Below are 14,051 nucleotides of genomic sequence, written 5' to 3' on the forward strand. Positions count from 1 at the left end.
TTTGTACTAAATTAACCATATTATTATAGATTCTGGAGTATAGAATTTAGAGATAAAAAAAAACTTGAGGGCCAGCCCCGTGGCTTAGCGGTTGAGTGCGCATGCTCCGCTGCTGGTGGCCCGGGTTCGGATCCCGGGCGCGCACCGACGCACCGCTTCTCCGGCTGTGCTGGGGCCGAGTCCCACATGCAGCGGCTGGAAGGATGTGCAACTATGACATGCAGCTATCTGCTGGGGCTTTGGGGGAAAAAAAAAAAAAAACTTGAAATCATGCATCATACTGATAAATGTTGAGCTTTTATAGTACTTGTATAAAACTAAGAGAATTATTTGTCCTTTTTCCATTCTCTTTTACTGTTTTGAATTTTCTTTTTTAAGTTATTATTTGAATAGGTAATACATACACATGGTACAAAAGCCAGTGAAAAGTAAATCTCCTCAGCCTCCTACCCATTGTCAGACCAGTTCCTTTCCCCAGAGACATCCATTCACTAGTTTCATATATATTTTTGCAGAGAGATTTTATGCCTGGACAGCATATGTATGTATATGTGTGTATTTGACACATTGGTGGTATGCTGTACCCTTTTGCACCTTGCTTTTTCATTTCATGAATATGTTGGTGATTAGTCCATTATGGTACATATAAAGCTGCCTGACTCGTTTAAAATAGTTGCATGATATTTGAATTTTAGGAAACCAGCAAATAAAGCTCCTTTTTGCCTTAGGAACTTGGAACCAATTGAAAAAATAAGTATGAGATAGGAGATAAAAATATCGGCTTCTTTAGAGATAACAAATGGGGGCTGGCAAGGGCGTACACTCTGATACTGGCAGCCCGGGTTCGGATCCCAGGCGCGCACCGACGCACCGCTTCTCCGGCCATGCTGAGGCCACATCCCACATACAGCAACTAGAAGGATGTGCAACTATGACATACAACTATCTACTGGGGCTTTGGGGAAAAAAAAAGGAGGAGGATTGGCAATAGGTGTTAGCTCAGAGCCAGTCTTCCTCAGCAAAAAGAGGAGATTAGCATGGATGTTAGCTGAGGGCTGATCTTCCTCACACCCAAAAAAATAAATAAATAAACATAACAAATGGATTAGAGGATGTGGTTTAGATATGCAGTCACAATGGGCTTCCCATGTTTCATCCCAGAATTGATCTTCACCACCCATCACTAAAGCTGCGGTTTGCCTCCATGAGCGCACCCGTGTGGTGGCAGAGCAGGCCAGAACACCCCCGCTGCAGGCAGGCAGATCCAGAAGGGATGCTGGAAACGGCTGAGTTGAGCATGACTTTGTTCTTTTTCCCAAACTTGCCAATCTGTAGGGTTCATCTCCTTTGGAGAGAAGCCTTTGTTCGTTTTTTTTGTAAAGCAGGATTTTTTTTGTGTGTGTGTGTGAGGAAGATCAGCCCTGAGCTAACATCTGCCAATCCTCCTCTTTTTGCTGAGGAAGACTGGCTCTGAGCTAACATCTATTGCCAATCCTCCTCCCTTTTTTTTTCCCCCCTCCAAAGCCCCAGTAGATAGTTGTATGTCATAGTTGCATATCCTTCTAGTTGCTGTATGTGGGACGCGGCCTCAGCATGGCCGGAGAAGCGGTGCGTTGGTGCGAGCCCGGGATCCGAACCCGGGCCGCCAGTAGCAGAGCACGCACACTCAACCACTAAGCCACGGGGCCGGCCCTAAAGCAGGATTAATATGAATTTGTACTATATGTACAAGCAAAATCCCCTATTTTTTATAATTGTTTTATTTCTGTGGTGTGCAGGGATGTACATCTTATTGTTCTATATCTCTGAATCATTGACTTTAATTGGAATAAATCTTTTAGGCTCATGGAACCCAAGTTTTCATTTTTTCCAACTAAATATAGAGGAAATAAAAATTTAGGAATACATTTATAGATTTACAAATCATTCATTGGCATACATGTTTTCCATACCATATGCTTCTCAGTTTGTTTTTAAACACTGTATATTAGAGCTGAAGAATTTTATGCAATTTTGGTTCTAAAATATTTTTTCTAGAATGGTAGATGGTCTTTTTTTCCAATAGCTAAAATGCAGTATTATTTCAGAGTCTTGTGACTTTTTTCTGAAGCGTTCTAAGTATATTATCTCTTTAAGTATAGATTCGCATTCTCAAGTCTCCACAAGAGGTAAAACCTGGTGAAAGGCACTACAATATGGCGAAAAGTTATCCAAATGAAGAAAAGGATGCTTGGGATGTGAAGATGTTGCTAGAGGTAGGTTCTGGAATCCTGGATATAATGCTGTTAACACCACGTTGTGATTTCTAATATATGGGTCCTGTTGCATTGAGGAAGGGGCATATTAGAAAAAGTAATTGAAAACCAGGAGCAGCCCACCGCAGCTGATCCTACAGTGACTTCATCCCCTGTAGCAGGGCAAACAGCAAGATGGGCAAAACTGTGAAAGTGAAAAATGCTAGAAAGCAATGCTTCTTAACCTTAAATATCTTTGAGAATCGAATGAAGTAATGGGGCTTTAGAAAATAGACGGATACCCAATATATAAATGATTTGCACACCATTTTTTTAATTCGGGTCTCTTTGAAACTTATCAGTGGATCTCTTAGGTCAGTAATTATCAAATGGTATAAAAATGTATTAAACGGTAGAAATATGACTTGGACATCTGAAGGTTCTCTGCAGGAATTTAAAATTTTTGTGTTTTTATTCTGGTAATCTAAAGTTAGTTAACTTAAACATTGTATGCCATATGATTCTTGCCTTGACAGGATATGATTTATCCTGTTTGCCACATGATGTCAGTGTCTGAGTTTGTGTGTACTATTGCTATGTTGTAAAATTATCTATGAAGTGATAGTGTTTATCTTTTAATATGTTAGTAATGTATTAGTTTCCTATGGCTGCTTTAACCAACTACCACAAATTTAGCAGCTTAAAACAACACTTTTCTTTATCAAATAGTTCCCTTAGGTTAGTCCAGGCACAGCATGGCTCATCTGGATTCTCTGGTTAGAGTCTCACAAGGCTGAAATCAAGTTTTCAGAGCTTGAATGGAATTAAAGGATATTGTCAACGCTTTGTCCAGGTTGAGATCCATAGAGTGCTGTACCTGTATAGTACTCTGACATGCCTTGTCTGATTTGATCCACTAGCCACCCTGAGAGGTAGGTTGAGATAGCACCATCCCTCTTCTAGAGAGACTCAGCAAGCATATTAGTCTATTAGGGCTGCCGATAACAAAGTACCACAGACTAGCGGGTTTAAACAACAGAAATTTATTGTGTCACGATCAGGAGGCTAGAAGTCTGAGATCAAGATATTGGCAGGGTTGGTTTCTTCTGAGGTCTGTCTCCTTGGCTTGTAGATGACTGTCTTCTCCCTGTGTCTTCACATGGTCTTCCCTTTGTGTCTGTCTGTGTCCCAAGCTCCTCTTATTAAGGGCACCAGTCATATTGGATTAGGCCCACCCCATGACCTCTTTTTACCTTAATTACCTCTTTAAAGACCCCATCTCCAAATACAGTCACATTCTGAGGTACTGGGGGTTAGGACTTCAGCATATGAATTTTGAGGGGACACAGTTCAGCCCATAACAACAAGGTTAAATGACTTGTCCATGGTTATACAACTAGTACCAGAGCCAGAGTCAAGTGGCCAGATCTCCTGACTCCTAGGACAGCTGAACCATTGCACCTCTCTCCTTTTCTATGGGCTTCCAGATAGCCCACATCAGGGGAGGAACAAGAGGGAATGACTTGACTCTACAGATGCTCCTTTCCAGTTTTCTTCTCTAAGTTTCCTAGCAGAGTCCCAGAAGCCTTACCCTGTTACCACGGAACTATGAAAATCCCCATGTGGCTGGGGAGACATCTCCTGGGAATACCTCATTCCTCATACAGAGCTTTCTGACTGCTCATTTTAAGCGTTTTAAAAATCAAAGTCTTTTTATGTTAGAGTCTCTGGTCTATTATGGTAGAGATGTTTAGAGTAATTTGTGGAGCCCTTTTAAGGAAAAAAAAAATCCTCCCAAAGCACCAGTGCTGGCTGAAATGGATTTTTATCTTAATTTTAGTAACATAAAACTAACTATGTGTGCTTTCCTATAAGTTTATAGTTATAACTCCTATATATTGTAAAACCAAAACAAACTTTAAAAACCTACAAAAGGAATAGAATCTTCTAAATACTTTAGAGGGCTCTGTTTTGGTATGTGGTGCTGAGATCCCCTGGAAGAGGTTTCAGAGCCCTGAGCCTTACAGAATTGGAATGACCCCAGTGCTGGACTACAGGTCTTCACACCAGTCCTCTTAGTTCTGAGCTGCTGTAAAAGGCTCCCAAGCTCTTTCCTTTTGTGCCCACCCCTCTCCTCACCAGACGACAGTCTGCTTCTCACCTGTGTAGGTGAGTGAGCACCATAGGTAAGGAGCATTGTACTACATGATTTTGTGGTTGCTGGTGCAGTCAGTCATATGGTACTGTTCTGGAATATCTGGTTGAAATGTCTCTTAGTCTGATGTAATTGTCAATCTAAGAATACTTTTTTTTTTTTTTTTAAAGCAATTTAGCTTTGATATAGCTGAAGAAGCATCTAAAGTCTGCCTAGCACATCTTTTCACCTATCAAGATTTTGATATGGGAACTCTTGGATTAGCTTATGTGGGTTCTCCCAGAGCAAACAGTCATGGAGGTGTTTGTCCAAAGGGTAAGTTTTCCATTTGTTGTGTGAATATGTGGGAATAGCAAGCTGATTGGGTTATATTATAATTCTGTATTGAACAAGCAAATTGTCTCTGCTTCCTTTTTCCTTTAGCTTATTATAGTCCAATTGGAAAGAAAAATATCTATTTGAATAGTGGTTTGACCAGCACAAAAAATTATGGTAAAACCATCCTTACAAAGGTATGTTCTTTTATTTTTTAAAAGGGTAGATTTTGAGTTTATTGTAGTAGAACCTCAGCCGTTATATATTTATGTAGGTATCCTTTAAAAAAGTAAAACATACCGATTTTTTGTTTCTGCCTAAAAAAATGTTTTTTGGTGGAAAATATGAAAATAAAAAGTATAAAGAAGAAAATAAAGTTACCTGTCAAACTTCTTTTGAGACCCATCAGGATCAGTGTTTTTCCTGAAGACATTCATCCTGCAGCTTCTCTGTGGGTTACTTATTTCCTAGTCCTGCAACATAGCTGTCATTTGAAGACATCCCCAAACTCTCATTTCCTGGAGCCCACGTCCTCCTCCTTGATTTGTACCATCGTTTTGGTGTAGCGTATCCTCCAGGAGCTTCCTAAGAAAGGGTACATGAGAGGGAAATTCTTGAGATTTTTTTGCATATCTGAAAATGTCTTTACCCTACTCTTAAACTTGATTGATAATTTTAGCGGGACGTGTTCTCATTTCTCTTGGCATTTGAAGGCATTGCTCCATTGTCTTCTAGTGTTTTGTGTTACTGTTAAAGAGTCTGAAGTCATTCCTTTTTTTTTTTTTTGTGAGGAAGATTAGCCCTGAGTTAACATCCATTGTTAATCCTCCTCTTTTTGCTGAGGAAGATTGCCCCTGGGCTAACATCCGTGCCCATCTTCCTTTACTTATGTGGGACGCTGCCACAGCATGGTTTAACAAGTGGTGTGTCAGTCCCTGCCCGGGATCCGAACCTGCAAACCTCCGGCCCCTGAAGCAGAGCGTACGAACTTAACCACTGTGCCACTGGGCTGGCCCCAAAGTCATTCCAGTTTTTTATCCTTTGTGTGTGACCTGTTTTTTCCTCTGGGAGATTTTAGGATTTTGTTTTTGCCCAGATATATCCATTAGGAATGTGTTAGGCACATACCAGGAATCCACGTAACAGAAAATCCAATTAATAGTTGCTTAAATAAGGGGTATATTTGCTTTGATCAACAAGAAGTTCAAGAATAGCATTATAAGGGTGCTACAGCAGCTCAGTGATGCTCTCAGGGATCAGCATCTTCCCAACTTTCACTTAGCCATTCTAAGCATGAGGCCTTTGTCATGCTCATCGCCTCATGGTCACCTGATGGTTCTCTTCTCTGTTGCAGAAAGGAGGACAGAGAGACCATAGCTAGCCTACTCTGTTCCTTTTAAATTTTTTTAAGTTTAATTTAATTAATTAATTAATTATTTTTCTGAGGAAGATTCGCCCTGAGCTAACATCTATGCCAGTCTTCTTCTCTTTTGTATGTAGGTCACCGCCACAGCATGGCCACTGACGAGTGGTCTGCACCTGGGAACTGCACCCAGGCTGCCAAAGCAGAGCATGCCAGACTTAACCGCTAGGCCATGGGACCGGCCTCCCTCTGTTTCTTTTAAAAGGCTTCTCTGGCAGCTCCACCCACTGGCTTCTGTTTATGTCTCAGTGGGTGGAAGCGGCTCACATGACTGCCCGTATCCTAAGGGAGTGTGGGAAAGTGGCTCTTTTGGCTGAGTACATTGCTGCCTGAGCAGAATTAGTATTCTTTTTTTTTTTTTTTTTTAATTTATTTTTCCCCCAAAGCCCCAGTAGATAGTTGTATGTCATAGTTGCACATCCTTCTAGTTGTTGTATGTGGGACACGGCCTCAGCATGGCCAGAGAAGCGGTGCGTCGGTGCGCGCCCGGGATCCAAACCTGGGCCGCCAGCAGCAGAGCGCACGCACTTAACTGCTAAGCCACGGGGCTGGCCCAGAGTTAGTATTCTTTAAGTAAGGAAGAAGGGGATAATGGGTAGTGGTAGGAAATAGTAGTATCTGATACACTGGTAGTTTGACCATGATGTTACACTTGGTGTAGGTATTTTTATTCCACAGTTCTGGGCAGGTGGGCCCTTTAATCTAGAGACACATGTTTTTAAATTATGCAAAATTTCTTTGATAAATTTTTGTCCTCTGTTTTTTTCTATCTGGAATGGCATTAAATCAGATACTTGATCTCCTAGCATGATGATCTGATTTTTCTTAATATTTTCTCCTGTTTTCCGTTTGTCTTCTATTTTCTAGGCAATGTCCTCAACTTTATTTTCAGCTATTTCTTTGAATTTGTTATTCCTGTGAACATTTTTTGTTTTCAGTAGCCCTTTTTTTCCTATTTCCTTTTTATAGCTTCCTGTTGTTTCATGGTTGTAGTATTTTATTTTCTCTCTAACTCATGTACTTACTTTTACCTTCCAAAATTTTGTTGGCATCTGTCGTCTGCTGTTGTCCCCTCCCCTGTTCTTGTCCTTGTTGCCTTATGTTGTCTTTATTCTTTTACTATTGTTTTAGTGGGATTTCATGAAAAAGTAGAGGTAAATGCAGTATACACTCTTTAAATGAAAGTTTCCCGTAATTGATTTTAACTCTCAAAAATAAAAAAAGTTAAACAAAGGCCATCAATTCAAGTATTGGCAAAAGAGTAGCAATATTGCAGAGTGATAGAAAAATAAATTGTGTGGGAGATTGAAACATTAATTATTGAAGTCTTCAGCCTGGTGTTCAGTTTTCAGGTTTTTGTGCTGCCGTAAGGTAAATCCTTCCATGTTCCCAAACCTGAAAAGTCTGCCACATAACAAAAAACAACTCCTCCCCCACCCAATAAAAAAGAAAGTGAAGCATGTTAGAAAGTTTTAGAGTTTGAAGACTGAAGAATAGTTAAGATGAAAATATCATGACTCTGTAGAAAGAATAAGACAGAAGAAAGAAAGGAACAGAGAAACATAAAATGAATATTGAAGAATAAGAATATTGGCGTTTCCTGGACTATAAAAATGTGAAGTGGAACAGGCCACAGACTGGTAGCAAATATTTGCAAAATGCATATCTGATAAAGGACTGCTATCCAGAATATACAAGGAATACACTAAAAACTCAACAATAAGAAAGCAAACAACCTGATTTAAAAATAGGGAAAAGATCTTAACAGACACCTCACCAAAGAAGATATACAGATGGGAAAGAAGCATATGAAAAGATGCTCGCCATCCTATGTCATTAGTGAGTTGCAAATTAAAACAACGAGATACTATTACACAGCTATTAGAATGGCTGAAATTGAAAACACTGACACCACCAAATGGTAGGGAGGATATGGAGCAACAGGAACTCTCATACATTATCGGTGGGAATGCAAAATGGATAGTCACTTAGGAAAACAGTTTGGTGGTTTCTTACAAAACTAAATGTTCTAGCATATGATCCAGCGATCACGCTCCTTAGTATTTACCCACAGGAGTTGAAAACTTATGTCAACACAAAAACCGCACACACATGTTTATAACAGCTTTATTCATAATTGCCAAAACTTGGAAGCAACCCAGATGTCCTTCAGTAGGTGGATGCATAAATAAACTGTGATACATCCAGACAATGGAATACTATTTGGCACTTAAAAAAAAAAAAAAAGCTATCAAGTTGTGAAAAGCCATGGAGGAACCATAAATGCATGTTACCTAGTGAAAGAAGGTAATCTGAAAAGGCACCTACTGTATGACTCCATCTATATGACATTCTAAAAAAGGCAAAACCATGGAGGCAGAAAAAGATCAGTGGTTGTCAGGAGTGGAGGGAAGGATGAATAGGTAAACACAGGATTTTTAGGGTGGTGAAACTATTCTGTATGATACTGTAATGTTGCATATAAGACGTGTTTGTCAAAACCCATAGAATGTACAACACAAAGAGTGAACCCTAATGTAAACTATGGACTTCGGTTGATTTAAAAAAAAAAAAAAAAAAAGTGGGATGAGAGAAGAAAAATACACTAATTGGTTTTTAGAAAACTTTTAATTTCCAAAAAGTTTTTCTTATGGTGCTCCTTTACCTTTTTGGTATCACAGCATCTTCACTGGTTTGATTTCATGACATATTTTCCTCGGTCTTCCAGAATTTTTCTATTATAAGACATGTAGAGCAAAAAATAAGTTTACTTTGAAATTCTTGAGATGCTTTTACAGCGTCGGTCTGTTAGAGAATCCACTGATGATTTTTTCCAAAGCACAATTTGGAATTCTCCACATTACACTTCTGGGATTTGAGTACTTTTTGCTAAAAATTCAAAATTTTCTCTCCTATTTATTTTTTATTTTTTTGTGAGGAAGATCAGCCCTGACCTAACATCCATGCCAATCCTCCTCTTTTTGCTGAGGAAGACCGGCCCTGAGCTAACATCTATTGCCAATCCTCCTCCTTTTTCTCCACAAAGCCCCAGTAGATAGTTGTATGTCATAGTTGCACATCCTTCTAGTTGCCGTACGTGGGACGCCGCCTCAGCATGGCTGGATGAGCGGTGCGTAGGTGCGTGCCCGGGATCCGAACCCGTGCCGCCAGTAGCGGAGCACGCGCACTTAACCGCTAAGCCACGGGGCCGGCCCCTTCTACTATTTTAATATAAATGTGTGGAAAGCTTCAGGGTATTGGCTTCAGAATTGAGACTGTCTTAAAAACAAATTCCATTGACTTGCAAAATATACATTTTTCAGGTTCCCTGGAGTGATTCCCGCCCCCCCCCACCCTGGGGAGAAAATCAGTAGTTTAAATTTGTTGTTTTATGCAGATAAATACGGGGAAAAAATTTCAACTCTACCAGCTAAATTCGCTATTGTATTCAGCTAGAAATCTTCTGGTGATCTGATAGCTTCAGTACAGCCCTGTAACTGGATTCTAATAAATGAAGTCCTCTAGGTCATTAAGGTTGTCATTGGGCTTGAATTCAGTCACTGAGATAAGGAACATTGTTTTGTTGTTTCTCAGTTGTCCTGTTTTTCACCCCTTGCTCTCCACTCCCTCCCAGATGCTTAGATTTTAACAGGAGTGTGATTGGGATGAGGGGAGCAGGGGAGGCTTGGGTAATTGACTACAATTAGCTATTCGATTTATCAGAGCCAGACAGTGTTTGGAATGGCCAGTGTTTGGTGTTTCATTAAGAATGTTCCAGGGCCAGCCCTGGTGTCCTAGTGGTTAAGTTCAGTGTGCTCTGCTTTGGCAGCCCAGTTTCAGTTCCCGGGCGTGGACCTACATTGCTCTGTTAGTGGCCATTCTGTGCCGGCAGCCAACATACTAAAAAATAGAGGAAGATTGGCATAGAGGTTAGCTCAGGGCGAATCTTCCTCAGCCAAAAAAAAAAAAAAGAATTCCAGTATGTCTTGTAAGTTATATTTTCTTAAGTTGATTTAGATTCAGTCTTATAATACTGTTTAATAGTATTAAGTAAAATCCTTATTCTCTTTATTTCTATAATTGATAGAAGAAATCATAGTCTAACTGTTATTCTGCTGTTAATCTGATTGATCAGGACCCCATTTAAGACAGCAGGGCCCAGTTGGCCAAAGCACGTGATGATTGGGTATTGGGAAGTAATGTTTTCTTTGTGTGATCTTTAAGGAAGCTGACCTGGTTACAACTCATGAATTGGGGCACAATTTTGGAGCAGAACATGATCCGGATGGTCTAGCAGAATGTGCCCCAAATGAGGACCAGGGAGGAAAATATGTTATGTATCCCATAGCTGTGAGTGGAGATCATGAGAACAATAAGGTATGTATCTTTGGAAGTTTGTTTTATGTGGTTAGGAAAGAAAGAGGCTATGTTTAATTATAATGAGAGATCAGAAAAACATTTCATTCTTGGGATGGAACTGCAAATTACAAAGTACCTCGAAACTTGGTTGTGTTTTAGAGTGAAACATGGTCCATCTAAATGTAGTTAAAGCTATCATTTGGACTGTTTGTTATCAAGGTTAATCATTTGTAGATTTGGGCTATACAGAAAATTAGTAATTGTAATGGCTATGTGTTGGAGTTCTAGATTGCAGGGTCTTGTGGGCTAGGGCTTTAAGTTAAAAATTTCCTGTCATTTCATTTACAAGTTGTTATTCATTTTAACTCTACAGCACTTCACGATTTGCATGTTTTTGTTTTTGTAAACTTTTGCAACAAAATGCATGATTTCCTAGACTATAAGCCTCCTGTGGGAAGAACCTTTGCCTTTCTTGTTCACGGCTCTGTCTCCAGTGCATAGTAGGGCATTAACCTGGCACATAATAAATATTTGTCAAGTAAATAAATGAACGATTTACTATTGAGAGTTTCTGATAGAGTACACTAGTTGACTTGGGATATTGTAAACAATTTCAGAGACTTTAAGAGCGGCTGTAACTAACTCTTAGAGTCTAAACTAAAAGTGTTTATAGATGTGTGGTCGTTTAATTTCACTTGAAGTTAAGCAGCACCAGGCAACGTGAGGAAAACATATTGGTTTTGTTGTTGGGTTAAAGAGGGCTGGAGGAGGGGCTAAAAGAGTCTGCCTCTCATCAGGAAAGATGGTCAAGTGTCTGTCCTGGCTCCTTCTCTGAACCTGGCCGTGGCTGTTTCAAGCCTGACCAGGAGCTAGAAGAAAGGATTACCTTCGTGTTTCCCTGGCCCTGACTCTGCTATTTAAAATTTCTGTCTCATGTTCTTTTTGTCATCTTTTTGGGTTGTTGCATCTTGTTTTCTTTGGCTGTAAACACTCCCTTCCTCTCTTGCTTTGCGTATTACGTTTGATTTTTCCTCTGCTTGACAACTTGTGCCTGGGGAGCTTTCCCCACCCATTTTTGCTTATTCTTCCCATTGTTCACACACCCTGTTGAATTTGCCTCCTTTTTTCAAAGTTGTCTCTGCATTTCTAATTATGTACATTATAGTTCAGCACTGTTCACTAGAAGGTTCTCTGATGATGGAAGTGTTGTATATCTGCTCTACCCAATACAGTAGTCGCTAGCCACTTGTGGCCATTGAGCACTTGAAACATGGCTAGAGAGACTGAGGAGCTGAATTTTAAATTCTGTTTTGTTTAAATTCAATAGTGGTTGCCTAGACTGGAGGTAGCTATGGGCATTAACTGTAAAAGGACATGACAGACCTTACTAGGGGGATGAAAATGTTCTAAAGGTGAGTTATGGTGATGATTTCACCGCTTGGAAAAGTTACTAGAAATCACTGAATCATGCACTTGACATGGGTGAATTTTATGGTATGCAAAATATGCCTTAATAAAGCTGTTAAAAAACAAAAAACAACAACAAAAAACCAGCGTGGGAGCAGAGGGAAAGTGGTGAGACTATAGATGAGGCACAAAGCCAAGATGAAGCTGATGAGGGGCACATGGGCATTTCCAATACTATTCTGTCCATTTTATAGATGCGTGAACACTTCTGTATTAGAAAGTTGTGAGGGGCCCGGCCCGGTGGTGCAAGTGGTTAAGTGCACGCGCTCTGCTTCGGCGGCCCGAGGTTCACGGGTTCAGATCCCAGGTGCGCACCGACGCACTGTTTGTCAAGCCATGCTGTGGCGGCATCCCATATAAAGTAGAGGAAGGTGGGCACAGATGTTAGCCCAGGGCCAATCTTCATAAGCAAAAAAAAAAGAGGAGGATCAGCATCTGATGTTAGCTCAGGGCTGATCTTCCCCACAAAATAAAATAAAATAAAAAGCTGTGAAATGTGGCAAGAAAAAAGAAATTTAAATAGCCACACATGGCTAGTAGCTACCATATTGGACAGTGCAGCTCTAGTTGATAGTCACTTGCTTCTTGGTTATGAGGATGGTATCAGTACTTTTGGGGAAATGTTTTACTTTGCAGACTCTTCCTGCTACAAGTTTTCCTAAGTGAAATTTCCCTGATGGGCTCTTCAAATGGCCCTGTAAGAACTTGCTAATGACAAGAGAGCCTGGCCAGAGCCATTTTTTTTCTGGAGCTGCTAGTCTGTCAATGAAGAACAATTTATCCATTTATTTATTTTGTCCTGAGTGTGTCACATTTAGTGTGTTTTCTGATAGTTTGGTTTACTCAAGTAGCAATCCCCTTGTAAAAAGACATTGGGCATCTTCTAATCTACGTTTTAAATGAATTCCTTAATAAAAATGTTTTTAACTAGACGAAAAGGTCTGCTAGACAAAAATAAGGTGGTTCCTTGACCTAGAAAGACAGATCCTGGCACCTTCCACCAGATAAGCTGCTGAGAAGTGACATGCCACATGCTTTGCTATGAACAGATGGCGTTAGAGATTGTAAACCTCTTAGGAAGGTTTATTGATAGGAAGAGGAGGGTGTGTGGTGAGGATTCAAGGAGAAGGTCGAGGTCTTCAGGGAGTGTGGAGGCACGAAAGCGAGAGGTCAGGGTGGTCACTTTCCCTTAGCTCTGTTCAGGGGTCCAGCTGCTTGGGGGTGTGACTGATAATTAATGAAGAGGTCTTCAGTTCAGTGTGAATTTGAATTCTTTAGGACCTGATCTCCATAATGAACTGATAAAATTGAGTTCGTGAATCTGCAGTGCTGGTGAATAAATCCAGCAAAACACTAACTGCCTGAGGCCTAGACTCATATAACCAGGCCTCTGTTGAGGTTGATGAAGTCTTTGCTATCATTCTAAAAGTAATCCTTTTGATATCTGGTTCAGAGGTCATAGTCAACTTTGGAGTGTTGTAAGGGAAAAACTACTCAGTTTTTTCCTTCCTATGTAGGGGAAAACCTAGTTCTTCCCTACTGTGTGTTTCTTCTCTGTGTCTCCTTTACTATTCACATAGCACGCTTCACTTCTCATGCTTCTGGTCACCAAATGTGTGGAGGTTTTTCTCCATACCAAGCGATTCTCTGCGATACCAACTGGGTGTCCTGCAATTTAACTCAATTCTGACACTGTCTTCCCGGAGATAGCGTCAGGTCCCACAGGTTAAGGGCTCAGTGCTGCAAGACTGTGGCTTTTACATTAAGAGTTTGTCCTTAGAGAAGAACCACAGACACTACATGGGAATGAATTTTTATGTTATTTTGGGCCCTGTGTGGCCTTTTGTCTCCTAAGATGTTTTCAAACTGCAGTAAACAGTCCATCTATAAGACCATTGCAAGTAAGGCCCAGGAGTGTTTTCAAGAACGCAGCAACAAAGTGTGTGGGAACTCCAGGGTGGATGAAGGAGAGGAATGTGATCCTGGCATCATGTACCTGAACAACGACACCTGCTGCAACAGCGACTGCACGCTGAAGCCGGGCGTGCGGTGCAGGTGAGAGGCCAGCCGGGTGTCTGGAGAACAGCGGAGGGAAATG

At 40.6% G+C, this 14,051-nt stretch overlaps 1 protein-coding gene across 2 annotated transcripts in view; it reads left to right on the top strand.

Annotated features, from left to right (window-relative positions):
- ADAM17 (ADAM metallopeptidase domain 17) overlaps nucleotides 1–14,051 on the top strand; it is a 52,891-nt gene that overhangs the window by 28,152 nt on the left and 10,688 nt on the right. Inside the window, exons 8-12 of one of the 2 annotated variants that reach the window (XM_058551822.1) lie at nucleotides 2,142–2,255; nucleotides 4,560–4,704; nucleotides 4,813–4,901; nucleotides 10,352–10,504; nucleotides 13,809–14,008. In XM_058551822.1, coding sequence (XP_058407805.1) covers nucleotides 2,142–2,255; nucleotides 4,560–4,704; nucleotides 4,813–4,901; nucleotides 10,352–10,504; nucleotides 13,809–14,008 — 701 coding nt within the window. The remainder of the gene's footprint in view (nucleotides 1–2,141; nucleotides 2,256–4,559; nucleotides 4,705–4,812; nucleotides 4,902–10,351; nucleotides 10,505–13,808; nucleotides 14,009–14,051) is intronic. The other variant, XM_058551823.1, reaches the window with a different exon arrangement.

This window comes from Diceros bicornis, chromosome 12 (assembly GCF_020826845.1).
Source record: "Diceros bicornis minor isolate mBicDic1 chromosome 12, mDicBic1.mat.cur, whole genome shotgun sequence".
Classification (NCBI taxonomy): Eukaryota; Metazoa; Chordata; class Mammalia; order Perissodactyla; family Rhinocerotidae; genus Diceros; species Diceros bicornis.